The sequence below is a fragment of the Hippocampus zosterae genome, chromosome 4, assembly GCF_025434085.1.
Source record: "Hippocampus zosterae strain Florida chromosome 4, ASM2543408v3, whole genome shotgun sequence".
NCBI lineage: Eukaryota > Metazoa > Chordata > Actinopteri > Syngnathiformes > Syngnathidae > Hippocampus > Hippocampus zosterae.
The window spans coordinates 3,389,802-3,404,930 of NC_067454.1; the positions used below are offsets into that span (position 1 = coordinate 3,389,802).

Below are 15,129 nucleotides of genomic sequence, written 5' to 3' on the forward strand. Positions count from 1 at the left end.
AGTCATTCCTGAATACATTGTAAGATAAATGGTACATGGGGTGGACCTGTTTAGTACAAAGTCCATTAACTTTCATCAGTTACGTAGGTAGCCTCTGTGACATAGTGTATCTCCAGTCCAAGATCCTCGGGTAGGGGTGACCAACTCCGGTCCTCGGGGGCCCTTCAGCATGTTTTCGATATTTCACTCACCCAAAACACCTGATTGAAGTGATCAGAATCGTTATTCAGGTGTCAAATAAATTTCCATCATGGATCACATCAGGTTTCACTTTGGAGGGCTGTTGGGACTGAATGTCGTTGTACACATGTTTCTTCCTGCATTGTATTTTTATATAGCAGTATCTGGTATATTTTAAGAAACGCGTTGCATTTGAAACATGGCGTCACAATTTGCGTTAGTGGGCGAATAAATAAATGAATGTGTCGGGCCCGATCTGGTGCCAGGGCCTTCAGCTCCGTTCCTTTTGACCTTGTGATACCACACAAAACCACCGGATGGCAGTAAATGCTAAATACAAAAATTTTAATACAGTACTGTACCGGCCAAAAAGACTGCCAATGTATTATCAAATCTCAACTTCTGTACGAGATATCACAAAATATATATACAAAATATATTATATAAATATATCAAAACAATGTAAGAATACCCTGACAACGAATATCAGGCGTTGTACTGTAATTCTATCCCGGAGACAAAGATGATTTTTCCAGGCCTTCACTCGATGGGAGTCGTTCTACATCAACTATGAAGGCATCAATTGGAAAGGGAGAAGAAGAAAAGAGGTTTCCGTGTCCCTACTGACCAAAATTCGCTTTCGCAGACTTGCTTGGAGGAACTCGAAACCGGCGGAGAGTTTTTGTGCAGTTTGTGGGGGGCGGAGACATGGCTGCCCCACATCCCCCGGGAGCTTAGCCTCTTGGAGCCGCCTCGGTGCGGGTTGACGTTACTCGGACAGCGCCAGCTCACAATAGACTTCTCGCTCGGTCCCGGTGGCTTCGTGTTATTATTTGCCCGCAGTGAAGGCTCTCTCTTCCCGGTAGGCGTGTTTTTGTTTCTGTGTGTTGCGGTACTCGGCGGAATCATTTGCGGTGATGTGACTGTGGAAAACAAGTGACCCGCCTAATAAGAGTTCCAAGTGCCTCCGTGGGAGCGAAGCGACAAGCAGGAAACAGCCCGAGGTGTCGACCTCCTTACCCCTCGTGAACCCTCGATCGCGTCACGGCGGGGCGGCTGTGAGAAGTGGACCCTTCTGTTCGGTTTCTATCGCTCACTCTTCCTGTCGCCATGGAACAAGTTGGGCTCTGTGGCGCATAGATACAACCTGGCGCGGTTTTAAATATTTTTTTGCGGTCATTACAAGCTCTTGGGCACCGCGAGGAACCACCATGAGGAATACAGAGGAGGCGGAGGGCTTGGACGGCGAGGCCTCCAACACATCCATGATCTCTGGGGCTAGCAGCCCCTACCAACCTACCACCGAGCCAGTCCACGCGAGGAGTGTTTTGGGGGGCATTCGGTGTGATGTGGACTACCTCAAGTCTTACTTTGGCATTTTAAAGGCGGTCGAAGTGGTAAGTTGTCTTTTCGTGTTTGGTGGACAACGCAAGTAGTCCACTAAAGTGGTCCTCGTGAGTAATGACGTAACATTTGCCCACAAATTAGCCACTAACATATGGCGACCGTGGAATTAAACTGCACAGTCTGTGTTCAAGTAATGGATTAAGTCCTTCTGTGTGGTCCTAATGGTGCTTTAAATCCATTACACATACTGTAAAACGCGTATCTATAATTCCTTGTCCTCTTAACGTATTTCCAATATTGCCTCCTCGAAAATTTTATTTCAGTATGCACCTGTCTGAACGTGGTACTCCACTGAACATGTCTTGAATCAAAATTTACACGAATGACAGAAAATATGCTTATTTTTGGCGACGAGTTAGTTGCCCTATGCTTGAGAAGTACAGTACTCCCTGAAACTATTGTACATATAAACTGTTTGAGGAAACCAACGCTCATGTTGGACAAGGTGAGAAGTGAAGACACTTGGTAGAAAACACCATCAAGTTTTGTCCATCTGACTTGTGCACCGATGTGTTGTTTTTGGTGAAAGTAGTCAGAATCAAGAGCGGAACCCTCTCACTTGTGACAATTACATTACAGAAGTGGGCTTCTTTTTAAGCTAATTCCATTTTTGTGAGAAGGTCCTTTTTTTCTGTTCTAGCATGATTGTATCCTCCTCACATACACAAGCGTGTTAGGTGTGGAAGAACTTCAGAGCACTGACCTCAACCCCAAAAGATTTCTTTGGGATGAACTAAGAAATGGGGTCTTCACTTAAAAAGTGGACAGAAAATGACAAGACTAAAAAAAATGGGACTCCATTTTCATGTACGGTAGTATGATTTTTTACACGTAAATGGGCAAACTGAGTCTTGTGGAATCTTAAGTTTAGCCAACACACAACCATCTCAACAAAGATGCGTTTACAATTAAGCGCAGGCCATGAAAATACAATTTTTTCCATTGAAGCTCGGCATAAAGTACGTCTCCTTCACAAACAAGGACAGTTGAATTCCATCCAAGTTTGCATTTGGCATGTTCGTGGAAGCCTACAAGTCTTACCGCCAGATGTTTTTTCTTCCTTAGCCGTCAGTTTTACTGCTTCATACTGTAAATGATTTTACCCTGACCCAAATGGGATCATGTGATTTATCTTCTGTGCCCGATGTAGGTCAGAATAAACAGAATGGAAGGCAATTTGTGAATGAGCACATTCTATGAAGAGCTTATTGGAGTACGAGTATCTTTTTTGAAACACTTCTGATACTCAATTTGAATGAATATCAAGTTTTATAAAGGATCGTCGGAGATAGGCACTCAGAAATAACGACAAGACACTTCTGGCTACCAACAATAGGCACTTTATTGGTCCCACACAGAAATGATAACACAGTTCAAACAAGTTGTATGAAGCTAAAGAACTCTTACCGTGTGCCATTAGGGTGGAGAGCTAACACCCTCAGCAGAGTGAGCTTCAATACGAGCTGGACGTTCGTACGTTAACCCACAGCGGACTCTGCTGAGGAGCATCGCTCCCCTCCTTTTATCCTCTAAAGTGTGTGCATCGGGAGGGGTGAGTGGCCATTCTCATCCCTCCCTACGCCACACTGTTTGTTGTGTAATCAAGTGGCATTGATCACAATCAAGTTTTGACAATTCAAGCAAAGCAGACTATGAAGTCGTCAAAGCACGGCTAAATAGTTTATCTCTGAAGTCGTCAAAGCAGGCTCCAGAGTCCATCTCTGAAATTGCTTAGGCGAGCAAGTCACCAAGTCATGCAATCATCTCGAAGCAGTTTTTCACTGAGAAGATATACATTGATTAAAGAAAACATCACAAAATATCTTAATATACCAGTATCGTAAACTAGATGCAGCAAGTCAACCTTGCACGGATGGTCACGGCAGCTTTAGGTGTACCTGTACTGTACAGACGGATCCATCCAGCACCCAACCCCCCTTTCTGAGCACCTCCTTGTCACATGAAACCTGACCGTGTTTTGTCCTCAACAAAGCCCAACCAATATTCAGACCGTTCTCCCCATGCACCGTTGGGAATTTCATTTGACAAATCATTCTGCTTCCCAGCAACTTTGCAAACTATTGTGTTCCTGAAATATCACGCCGTGGTGCTCCAGATGTAATGAACTTTCCAGATGCTCCCAAATGTCTGCGAGCGCTTCCTGCTTAGAGAGACACTGCGGTCGGTTCTGGTTGAAATGTTACTTATTCAGCTCTGGGAGGGAGAAATAAAGAATGTTGCGCGCGCATGTGGTGAGAAAATGCCACGCCATGGAGTGCGTATTCACCTCATCCTCTGTGGTGAAATATAACCTGCATTTGGGCTAAGCTATGTTTTCCAAGCACACAGACTGCGGGTTGCTGTTCAAGCATTCACACATTGCCATTTTAAAATTTTATTGATTTAGGTTTTTTATTTTTTTATTTTTTTTATTTTTTTTTCGGTAGTCCAGTGGTTAGCACGTCGGCTTCACAGTGCAGAGGTACCGGGTTCGATTCCAGCTCCGGCCTCCCTGTGTGGAGTTTGCATGTTCTCCCCGGGCCTGCGTGGGTTTTCTCCGGGTGCTCCGGTTTCCTCCCACATTCCAAAAACATGCGTGGCAGGCTGATTGAACACTCTAAATTGTCCCTAGGTGTGAGTGTGAGCGTGGATGGTTGTTCGTCTCTGTGTGCCCTGCGATTGGCTGGCAACCGATTCAGGGTGTCCCCCGCCTACTGCCCGGAGACGGCTGGGATGGGCTCCAGCACCCCCCGCGACCCTAGTGAGGATCAAGCGGCTCGGAAGATGAATGAATGAATGAATAGTTTTTTTGCACACACAGTAAGTGCTGCAGTCTTTGCGGTAATTGTGCTTTTTTTTTTGCGCACTAAAGATTGGAGCTAAAATAATCGTGTTAATGATAAAACGGATATAAAAGGAGTGAGCAAGTGGTGCTGTGCGATTCTGCATTTGCACAGACTGTGTTGGGGTGAAGGTGGACATCTAATCGTTATGTAGGAGATGATCCAATATGGAGCTTTGCGGCTCCTGCTTGGCAGCTTGACACCTGCTAGCTGCTGCACGGGGGACTTTAAGGGAAGTCATGCTCTTTCTCTCATAGTTGTGACATCATCACTCAGCATTTGCAGCCTTGCACTCTCTTTTAGCTGAAACCCCTTTTGGTTCTGTCACAGAGAAAACAAAACGGCATCCAACTGCGCGCTTTGATAAGTCGTGATTGCGCCACTTCTTGAGCGAGATGGCATTCTTACCCCCAGCCAAGCCAGTTTGGTTGTTTTCTGTGTTGCTTTGTCCAACAGTGAAAAGGGGCTGTGGCTCTGCGGCATTGCCAGACGAACAAGCAAACGGAGCTTCGTGTGAAATCCCCTTGTAACATTGTGCAAACAGGATTCTTTTACGATGAATTTGAGTGAAGGTTAGCGCTCCAAAGATGGCTCCTCTTGAGTGTAAAAATAAATATTAGGGGGATTTATTGTACAGCATGTTCTTGGAATTTTGAATTTACTGCTAAAATAGGGTTGGGTAATTTGGGGATTTTTTTTGGTTTTAATTCAAACCACATGCATGGTTACTGCTTAATCTTTAATTCAAGTTTAAAACATAAGGTCATCGTGATACAGTGGCAGACTTGGACGGGCTGGGATGTTGCATTGGTGTTTTTTTTATGTTTGGTTTTGTTGAGTCTCTGGGATTTGGACTCCATTTCACCCAGTCAGAAAAGCGCATGCGGTTTTTGCCGGGCCTTCGATGGCAGAAGAACGCCTAAATAGCGGAATTCCTTTCATTCTGTGGTTTGTTGACGACTTGGCTGGTGGAAAACTTCCACACTGGCTGCCAGGAGTGGACTCGTCAGAGGGGTTCATGGCCTCGGCTCTACTCATAGGACAAACGCTTCATCATCAAGACAGTCCACCGTTTTGCTGCAAACGTTCACAAACGGAGAAAGTTGGAGCACACGCTCACTTTTTGATAACATTGTTTGACTGCTTGCATGGTTGGTTTAAATGCATGACATACACACGAGGGCTGAAACGAACCCTCAAGTAATTCTGGCACCTGCTTTCAAAAGAGGGATCGATGCATTTCTTTTGCCTATTTACACGTGTACACTGTCAGAAAGAAGTCGTCAAGCTAATAACAGTCACACACCCGGCAACGCAGTGAGGTCAACTTCAAAATAATGCTTGCCTGAGCCAAATTATATGTGGACAGCAAGCCTTGCATCGCAATTATTTTGTAGTTCCCAACAGCGTGTCGCGGTGTAACGGCTGATTTGACACGTCTTCCGGACTCTTGTTTTGTCCGTCGCAAACTGTTGCTGTCAATCTCAACAACACAACATCGTCCTGAAATAATGTTCAATCGTAAATTAAGGGTGCTGAAAAACACTTAATTATGCTGAAGCTTGTATTGTACGGCGCCTGTTGCTAGCGTTTAGTGGCGGCACCAGCATTAGCAGCTAGCAACACCCGCGCCTAGCGAGAGCCGCCGGAGTACTTTTCAGAGGCAGTTTAACTCATTCAGTACCAGGCAATTCTAGACCAAGTCTGAAAAGACGTTTAAAAACGTCTCTGGGAGATTTTCCATTCCAACTGATCACTTTTCAACAAACCAGGCCTACTCGAGTGTGTTGGTTTAGCAAAATGGCTGTTGTGACGCCTCTGACGTCAATTTGTCTCATCGACCAAAACGTACGCGGAGAGATTTGTTCGAATATGGAAATCACATCTGTCGATGATAATTGATTTATTGAATATACATGAACATTTATGGTGTCAAAAATGGTACATATCAACGTTTAAAAATGCTTCGTTTGTTGATTGAGTCGATAAAATCAGTTTTTAAAAATGGAGAGTTTTGTCGAAAATCTCAGTAATGTTTCTGGAGAGGAGGTTTCCCTCTTCTGTAATTATATCCAACCAATTTTTTTTTGTATTCAGTGGAATTTTCAGTGTTTGATAGCTGCCGCACTAATACAAGTCGACAGAATTCCACTGTAAGATGATGCTTACCGGTCATTTGATAGCCAGACCATATATGGCCTCCTGAGGCCCTGTCCAAATATGGCCTTGATATGAAATATAATGGTCAATAATTAGCCAGTTAGTACAGCTGCAAACATGGTTAGCCATTGAGAAAATGTGTAACTCACCGCTCGTCAACCGGTTTGGAACAGAGCTGCTTCTTGCTTACTGATTAATGCAAAGCTCTGCCGGTGTGTTGCGCACATCTGAAAGTGACAAAGTTGCTGAAATGATTTGGTGGTCAATCATTTCTTCATTGTTGCACCTGTTGGCTTTTCTCCACGAACACGATGGCTTGGTCACGTGCGACAATGGCGACCTTTGACTTTGACTTTTTGTTTATTTTAAATATTCATTCATTCATTCATTCATTCATCTTCCGAGCCGCTTGATCCTCACTAGGGTCGCGGGGGGTGTTGGAGCCTATCCCAGCTGTCTCCGGGCAGCAGGCGGGGGACACCCTGAATCGGTTGCCAGCCAATCGCAGGGCACACAGAAAGAAACAACCATTCGCACTCACACTCACACCTAAGGACAATTTAGAGCGTCCAATCAGCCTGCCACGCATGTTTTTGGAATGTGGGAGGAAACCGGAGCACCCGGAGAAAACCCACGCAGGCCCGGGGAGAACATGCAAACTCCACACAGGGAGGCCGGAGCTGGAATCGAACCCGGTACCTCTGCACTGTGAAGCCGACGTGCCAACCACTGGACTACCGGGCCGCCCTATTTTAAATATTGTCATGATCCAAGTTATACTAATGCAAGTGTGAATTTAAAAAGAATAGCAAAGAAAAAAAATAGATGTGAGCCATCTCACTGTTAAGTGGAGCTATTTGGAACAAGCCCCCCGGGCTACTCAAGTGGTCCCTGGGGGGGCTGCTTGCGAGCGACCCGTTGTTGACACCTGGTGTAACTTGCACTTGTAAAAAGAATCTGTTAGCTTGACAAGAACTTGATGAAGGAACACATTTTTTTTTGTTTAGACTTGGAAATACTTGCTGGTTCGTTTATTTTTGCTCCACAGTTTGTAAACAAGAAAAACCTCCATATTGAAACCTCTCACGAAAAAAAGTCTCTCGTAGTTTGCTTGGGCTCATTACTTTGAATTTGGTGCATCTTGCTCTTGCCCATCTCTGGTTTTGATGTTTCTCCCTCCCTCCCGCCCCCCCTCTAGGTCCTCTCACTGATCGGCTTCATCTGCATCGAAACCATCATGATGTGTTCCCCGTGCGGCGGCGTCTACTTCTTCGAGTTTGTCAGCTGCACCGCCTTCGTGGTCACCGGCGCGCTCTTGGTGATTTTCTCTCTCAACGTGCACACCAAAGTGCCCCACGTCAACTGGAACCTCACGGTTGGTACATGAGTCATCGAGGGGTGTCGCGCCCGACTTTTGCCGATGCTTCGACTGCTATTTATTTGGCACGGGAGTCCATTTTTGAAGCCCGCTTTGTGGATATGAACGCTCATCGGCCACTTTAATCGGCTTTCTTAACCTTCTTTCAAATCTTCCAATCGGTGACATACCGTGTCAGCTGCAACCAACAGAGCTGGTTGGTTTTCTTGACACACTGCTTGCCTGCCTTTTACTATTTGCCTAAAAACACACCAGACGGTGTTGTCTGAGCTGCAGGGAGTGGAAAATAGCTCAGAGCTACGATTGCAGAAGCCGCACGGCGAACGTGTCGTCGTCGAGCGACGGATGTTAAGCCGGATGCTCAAATTTCGTACGCTATGATGGCTCAAGCGAGGCAAAATGGTTTTCATTTGGCTGAAATGCGACCGGACGGCTTTGCTGTGGAGTGACTGCAGCCAGCTTGAGTGGGCGGCTTAAGAGAAACGGTGACCTCTTGACCTCGTTCACCTCACTGGAAATTTGATTTCATTCTTCACCGTTTCTTGTTGTTGTTTTTTTTTTGCATTCTGTTGTTTCCTTTCGGCGGCCCTGTAGTCCAGTGGTTAGCACGTGGGCTTCACAGTGCAGAGGTACCGGGTTCGATTCCAGCTCCGACCTCCCTGTGTGGAGTTTGCATGTTCTCCCCGGGCCTGCGTGGGTTTTCTCCGGGTGCTCCGGTTTCCTCCCACATTCCAAAAATATGCGTGGCAGGCTGATTGAACACTCTAAATTGTCCCTAGGTGTGAGTGTGAGTGCGAATGGTTGTTCGTCTCTGTGTGCCCTGCGATTGGCTGGCAACTGATTCAGGGTGTCCCCCGCCTACTGCCCGGAGACAGCTGGGATGGGCTCCAGCACCCCCTGCGACCCTAGCGAGGATCAAGCGGTTAGGAAGATGAATGAATGAATGTTTCCTTTCCTCCAATGGTTTGCTAGACCGGCCCGGTTTACAGCGTCACGTGTTTTTCCGCTCACTGTCGCATGATGACACAGACGAGGACTGAGGAATGAGCGTGACGGATTCATCAACAGACGGCCTTTTATGTCTTTTGTGCTCTGTCGTTAAAGTACTTGGTGGACTTGTTGCTTTTCTTCCAACGTAAGGACGTTCCCCAAAGCAGAAAAGCTAATCTGGTGCTACAATGTAGCATTTACCGTCGATTTTAATCCTTTTATGAACATTGTTGGCAGCTTCCCTTGCCCTGGGCTCATTTCAAACGACAACCCCCATCCCGCCATTGCCCTGACTCGGCAAGTTGCGCATGAGGGGTTTGATCATGTCATTATGTGCTATGTGACTCCGTCTCTTCCATTTCACCCTCCGTTGGTGGCTTTGGCAGCGCTGCTGGGAAAAGTCAAGTCCTAACGTTACCCCCACTTGAGCCCCTTCCATGTGGAAATGACCGCATGCGCCGCAATGGTATTGACTTAGTTGAGACAAATGTGCTTATTTTTGCACAAATAAGGGCAGATGATTAAAAGCTGGCGGTAAATCGGGAGGCACACCAAGGGTGGGGGTGGGGGAGTTGGTGGGGTGGGGGGGTTTTAGTTTGGAGTGTACGCACCATTCGCAATCTGAACCAGTTACGTGCCCTCAGGCCGGCGATCGCTTTGTTTCATTGGGTTCATTTTCTGTCAAAATGTCGACGGCAGTACAATCGCTTCTTTTTTTTTTTTTTTTTTTGAACGTATGAACTTGCTGACATGAGCTACAGACATTCTTTAGGAGCAGCCAGAGTGGGCGGAGCACATACTGCAACTAAGAAGAGAGTAGCAAAGTCATCAAGGAGGATTTTTTTCCACATACTGGAGCTTCCACCTCGGGACACCTTTGGAAACATTGCTGATGGGGTTACTTTAAAAAAAAAAAAAGTGCAATGCTCCTTGAGTTTTGCCATGTCAGTTGAATAAAAACGCAACCCGTCCATCTCGTACTTCACTGAACTATTGTGCATTCAGCAAAAATTAAAACTATGTGATGAGAGTGGATTGACGTGAACTAAAAGAATCCACATGCCCGCCATTTTTTTTTTATTATCAATGTTTAGTGCGTGAACTTGCTCAGTCATTGTGTCACCATTCCAACGTTAACGCCACTTTCAGTTGCTTTCACGGAGTGTTTCTTTTTTTTTTTTTTTTTTTTTTTGTGTCGAGGCGTTGACTGAGGCCGGGCCAAGACGCGCGCGGAGAGCCAGCGGTTTGCTCTTGGTCTGGTGTTATTTAAGCTTTTACGGAGTGTCGGCCTGGGCGAAAACATGCAATGTGTGCGACTGAACTGACTGGGGGGGGGGGGGGGGGGTGATGTGTTTGCTGCCGCGTATTAGACGGGACCCTCGAAAATTGGATGAGATCCTGTTAAACTGGTTTGGCATGTCTGTTAAAAGCGTGTGTGTGTGTGAAAACTATGTGTGCGTGTGTGTGTGTTTGGATAAATGCTCAGTGTGTGTGCAAGGCGGGTGCCGTTTTGGATTACAGTTGAAGGTTTGAACCCTGCTTCCTGTCGTTATGGTTCTTTTGTACGAGGATTCAAATGAACCCCCTCCATGTGACACTATTGTGACTGCTTTGTTCATTACAGTTGGGCAAAGCCCCCACCCCAAGAAAAAAACAGGCCTGTGATAATGGAAGTCATGCATCCTAACGTGACCTACAGCAAGCATCAGTCACACTGATGGGCCACTATTATTGTCCCTTCCGAAACGGACTACGAATGTCAGATGATTTCGCGTAAAGGAAGTCGTTCTCATTTTCTCCGCTTTGGGGTAGGGGGGGGGGGGGGGGATGGTCGGCGTCCGCCAGATGAAATGCTCACCTCCTTTGAACGACTTCCTGGGCTATAATGAAGCCGCAGGGATGCAGTCTGAGCGGTTAATTTTTTAATTGTTGTTTTTCTTGAGTCGCAGTCAAAGCAAAGACCTTATTCGCAATGTGTGTACGTTTTGGTGTGTGTTGTTGCAGGATTTGGGCAACACGGCAGCCAGCACCTTCCTCTTCTTCTTGTCATCGCTCGTGCTTGCGTGCATAAACCACAAGACCGGAGCTGAAATCGCGGCAGTGGTGAGTCCGCGGGCCCTGGCGCCCATTGCTTTGTATGCATGCGTGCGTGCGTACATCGATTTTGCTTGGAGCGCAAATCGATTGTTCCCATTGATAAGAAATGAAATGTCATTTATCCGCTACATGGTATTTATTTATTTTGGGTCACATGTTTTTACGGTAATTTGAAAAAAAGAGCAGTGTAAACTAAGGCTGTCAGTTGATGGCCATTTTGTATGTTAACTGCCATTTTAAATCTGTTCTAAACTGGACAAGATTTTTGGGGACTATTTTTTTTAATTCTCTTATTAATGAAAATAAAAGTGGGCAAATATTTTTTCCCCTCAAACATAACAATTATTTTATTTCATTGAAACATTCATTTTGTCGTAATTTGAAGTTACGAATATATAAACGTATGTATTGTATAAAAGTAGACGGAACACGGCACGGAAAATGAGTTAAGCGGCAAAATGCCCCCACTTTTAGCCATCTCTGACGGCGGCCATTTTGCCACTTGCTGTCGACTGAAAATGACATCACAGCCCAGCTTCAGAAATGCTACCTCAGCCCTCATCAACTGTGATGTCATTTTCAGTCGACAGCAAGTGGCAAAATGGCCGCCCCTTGAGATTTTGCCGCGTCACGCATGCAATTTTAATCAGAATGTTTTGACTCTTAGGGCCTCATGGAATTTATTATTGTCAAGAGTTTTGGGGTTGACTTCTCCTTTCAAGGCAGTTTGCGCATAACGCACTAATTTTGATACCCCTAATCAAAAAAACAATGTAAAGATATATTGTTTTGTTTGTTTGTTTGTTTTTATTGTTTATTGAACATAAAATATATACAGTAATAATTTGACAGAAAATAAGGTAGAAGAAATCAGTCTTCATTCAACACAGTTATTATGTTCAAGGGAGTAGGATGAAGTAAATAACTTATCTAGTCCTACCCCGTTATGTGTTTATATCTACTAAATCATTTTTATATCAATCAGAAAAGAAAAAGTAATAAGAAGTCTCCATTAAGGCTCATACTTTACCCTTAACCGTGATATTTTTACAACTTTTGGTTTGTATCGAGATTATATAAATCCTCACCCTGGCACTCTTGTGTCAATTTTCTCTTGTATTCATAATGGATATTTCAATACCTCTCTCCATTTATCAACTTAGTTCTGATTTATCATTATATTTCATGTTTAGAATTTATCATTTTAACTCTGATTGATGGAGGTTGTTTGTACTATTTTTTTTTAATTTGTTTTTGAACTCAGCAAGCGATTTACTCATTTTTAGGTCCGGTTCGAGATTATTATTATTATATGAATTGGTTTTACGAAATGCTATTTTTGTAGGACCTCTGTTGGAGATGGGGAATTTTTTTCTTGAACAATAGTATACTGACGTTCTACTACATCATTATCATATGTGCACTTATTCCTCCGTACGATTTTAGTTTGTTGGGATGTCTCGGTATTGACTTCATTTAATATTTGTCCTACATGTGTGAGAATCAAAATCAAGCCATCCTTCATATTTGAGCAGCCTGTTCAGTTTCCCGCCATACTTGTCAATTGTTGTTCACTTCCCATTTCCTCTCGTGCGCAGACCTTCGGCTTCCTGGCTACAGGTGTGTACGGCCTAAACACTTTCCTGGCAGTGCGGCGGTGGCGCCGCGGCAACGGCAGTCAGAGAGCGGCTCAGAGCAGCGAGTACATGCGGGCGCGCACGGCCTCTCGTGGCGAAATGGAAGCACGGCCCGAACTGGCCTGAGCAGACGATCCGAATGGAAATCGCATCACCGACAGCTGACGGAGAGGCAACTTCGCCGCGAGTGGGAACGGGCGCCTCAACTCGTGCGTCGGCGCGACATGGCAACACTTTGGCTCGCCTTCCTGAGCCGCAGATGTGCTTCCCGCTTTGCTGACCAGGAATCCAATACAAACATTCCAGAATAAAGAGGCTCACGGAAAGGAATGGAAACAAGTCACATTTTTGAACGCCGTGTGTCTCCACATCTGCATTTTGCAGGACCTCCACGGAGATCCAAACAGGCTTTCTTCACATCAACCTGTCCTGACTCCACTTTGGAACTTTTCAAATGTTAGCTTCTGACTGTAAAGGGTTTTGGGAAGGCACAAGTTGAGCCCTGCGAGTCGCTTTTGTCACTTTGTCTGTGAGTGGTGATGATGAACAAGCCCACACGTTGCGATATGGATCAGTAACACAACTGTTCTTTCATCTACTGACACCAACGGTTGGCCGGACACGACTGAGAAGAGTGTATTTCATTGCTTGAATGTACTCGCGCTGATTTAGTTCATTCCTTCGTCTTGACGAACTGCCTTTAGAATCTGTGATGTTTCGCCACTAATAGAACTTTGCTGTGTGCAATCACTTAGTCTGTTTTGAGCTCAGATTATTATTGTTTGTTAGTTGTTTTTTTTTTTTAGTAACAAGTCGAAGTAATTCCATGCGTTTATACTTAGCTAAAAACATGGTTATCGCCAGTACCATGTTTCAATTCGTTTTATGTCAACACTGTGAGTAAATACTACGAGGCAAGAAGGCTTAATTTACATTTGTGTCTCGTCTCCCTTTTGCACACGTCAACCGCTTCACAAAGTGACGACAGCAGAGTAGATCTTTTTTTAAAACAAACACAGTATGTTTGTAGCACATAGCGTGGAAGGCCCCATTCGATACTGCGTCTCAGGTGTCGGCACACCCCTGCTAATGCGGACGTTTGCATGACAATCTAGTGTGCTTCAGTGTAAGCGCTTTTCTTGTGCTCGGTCCATTCGAGAGGGATGGCTTTTGTTTTTCTTTTTTTTTTTTTTGCTCTGATACTGTTTTTTCGGTGGTGTGGTGTGTTATTTTTTTTTCCATTCCGTTTTGATTTTGGTTCATTTGAAAGCATATAGTTAACCCTTGCATCCAATCACTTGATAAAACAATCAGTCTTTGACACTCCACGAATGTTTTTAAAGGTCAAAGTGACCCAAGAGTGAATGAACTGGAGACGTACTTCTTTGAACACTTCACAGAAAGCCCTGCTTGGAAACACTTGACTGATCGAGTGTATGCTTACTCTTTAGTGCCACCTTTTGGTCTCTCTAAAATGTACTCCAGTAACCTTATCCACACACAAAAAAAAAACCCTACCATGTACACAACCCCATTCCACACGATTCTCTTTTATGCATTCACATTATATCATTAATACAGCGAGAGTCACTACATGTATTTATTTTACGTTCCTTTTATGTTAATCCTGTTATTAAACTAACTGAACCAAAGACTGGTTGGATTCTTCCCTTTGTGTATTTTATAATGTGTCGGTGTTTACTGTGAGTTTTAAAATGGACGGATGCGACATGTGATCTTAGTCCTGCTAGAAAACAGCACAGTGCTTTAATTAACGCTTGTGTAGACATGACAAAGAATGAACTTGATGTAGAATCACACGACGCAAGGAGGCCCCTCACTATTGCGGAATTTTATCGCAGGGCATTTTATGCTTTCTTTTTTTAATTGGCTGTGAATGAATATATATTTTATCCATTTTAACTACTAAAACCGCTCCCAAAACAGCTGGAGAGCTTCATACAATTAAAAATACAGATACTTGTATTGGGTGAAATATATGTAATGAATATTCATTCATTCATCTTCCGAGCTGATCCTCACTCGGGTCACGGGTGGTGCTGGAGCCTATCCCAGCTGTCTTCGGGCAGTAGGCGGGGGACACCCTGAATCGGTTGCCAGCCAATCGCAGGGCACACAGAGACGAACAACCAACCACGCTCACATTCACACCTCGGGACAATTTAGAGTGTTCAATCAGCCTGCCATGCATATTTTTGGAATGTGGGAGGAAACCGGAGCACCCGGAGAAAACCCACGCAGGCCCGGGGAGACTCCACACAGGGAGGCCGGAGCTGGAATCGAACCCGGTACCTCTGCACTGTGAAGCCGACGTGCTAACCACTAGGATACCGGGCCGCCCTGTCATGAATATATAATTCAATAAATACAAGACCAGGTTCGGTTACTGAACTTTTTTTTGTAAATTAAAAAAACA

The 15,129-nt window shown here is 44.8% G+C and overlaps 1 protein-coding gene across 1 annotated transcript; it reads left to right on the forward strand.

Annotated features, from left to right (window-relative positions):
• The first annotated feature begins 918 nt into the window (after nt 1-918).
• Nucleotides 919-14,344, forward strand: cmtm4 (CKLF-like MARVEL transmembrane domain containing 4). The gene is made up of 4 exons (XM_052062581.1): nt 919-1,577; nt 7,789-7,965; nt 10,963-11,061; nt 12,654-14,344. The coding sequence occupies exons 1-4, from the start codon at nt 1,392-1,394 to the stop codon at nt 12,816-12,818; spliced, it is 627 nt and encodes a 208-aa protein (XP_051918541.1). The 5' UTR covers nt 919-1,391; the 3' UTR covers nt 12,819-14,344.
• Nucleotides 14,345-15,129: the final 785 nt, after the last annotated feature.

What these genes read in the sequence shown, in the direction of transcription:
- cmtm4 (XM_052062581.1), top strand. Translation starts at nt 1,392, where the DNA reads ATGAGGAATACAGAGGAGGCGGAGGGCTTGGACGGCGAGGCCTCCAAC. An exon ending in ACGTCAACTGGAACCTCACG is followed by an intron (nt 7,966 to 10,962) that starts GTTGGTACATGA and finishes GTGTTGTTGCAG; the next exon opens with GATTTGGGCAACACGGCAGC. An exon ending in GAGCTGAAATCGCGGCAGTG is followed by an intron (nt 11,062 to 12,653) that starts GTGAGTCCGCGG and finishes TCTCGTGCGCAG; the next exon opens with ACCTTCGGCTTCCTGGCTAC.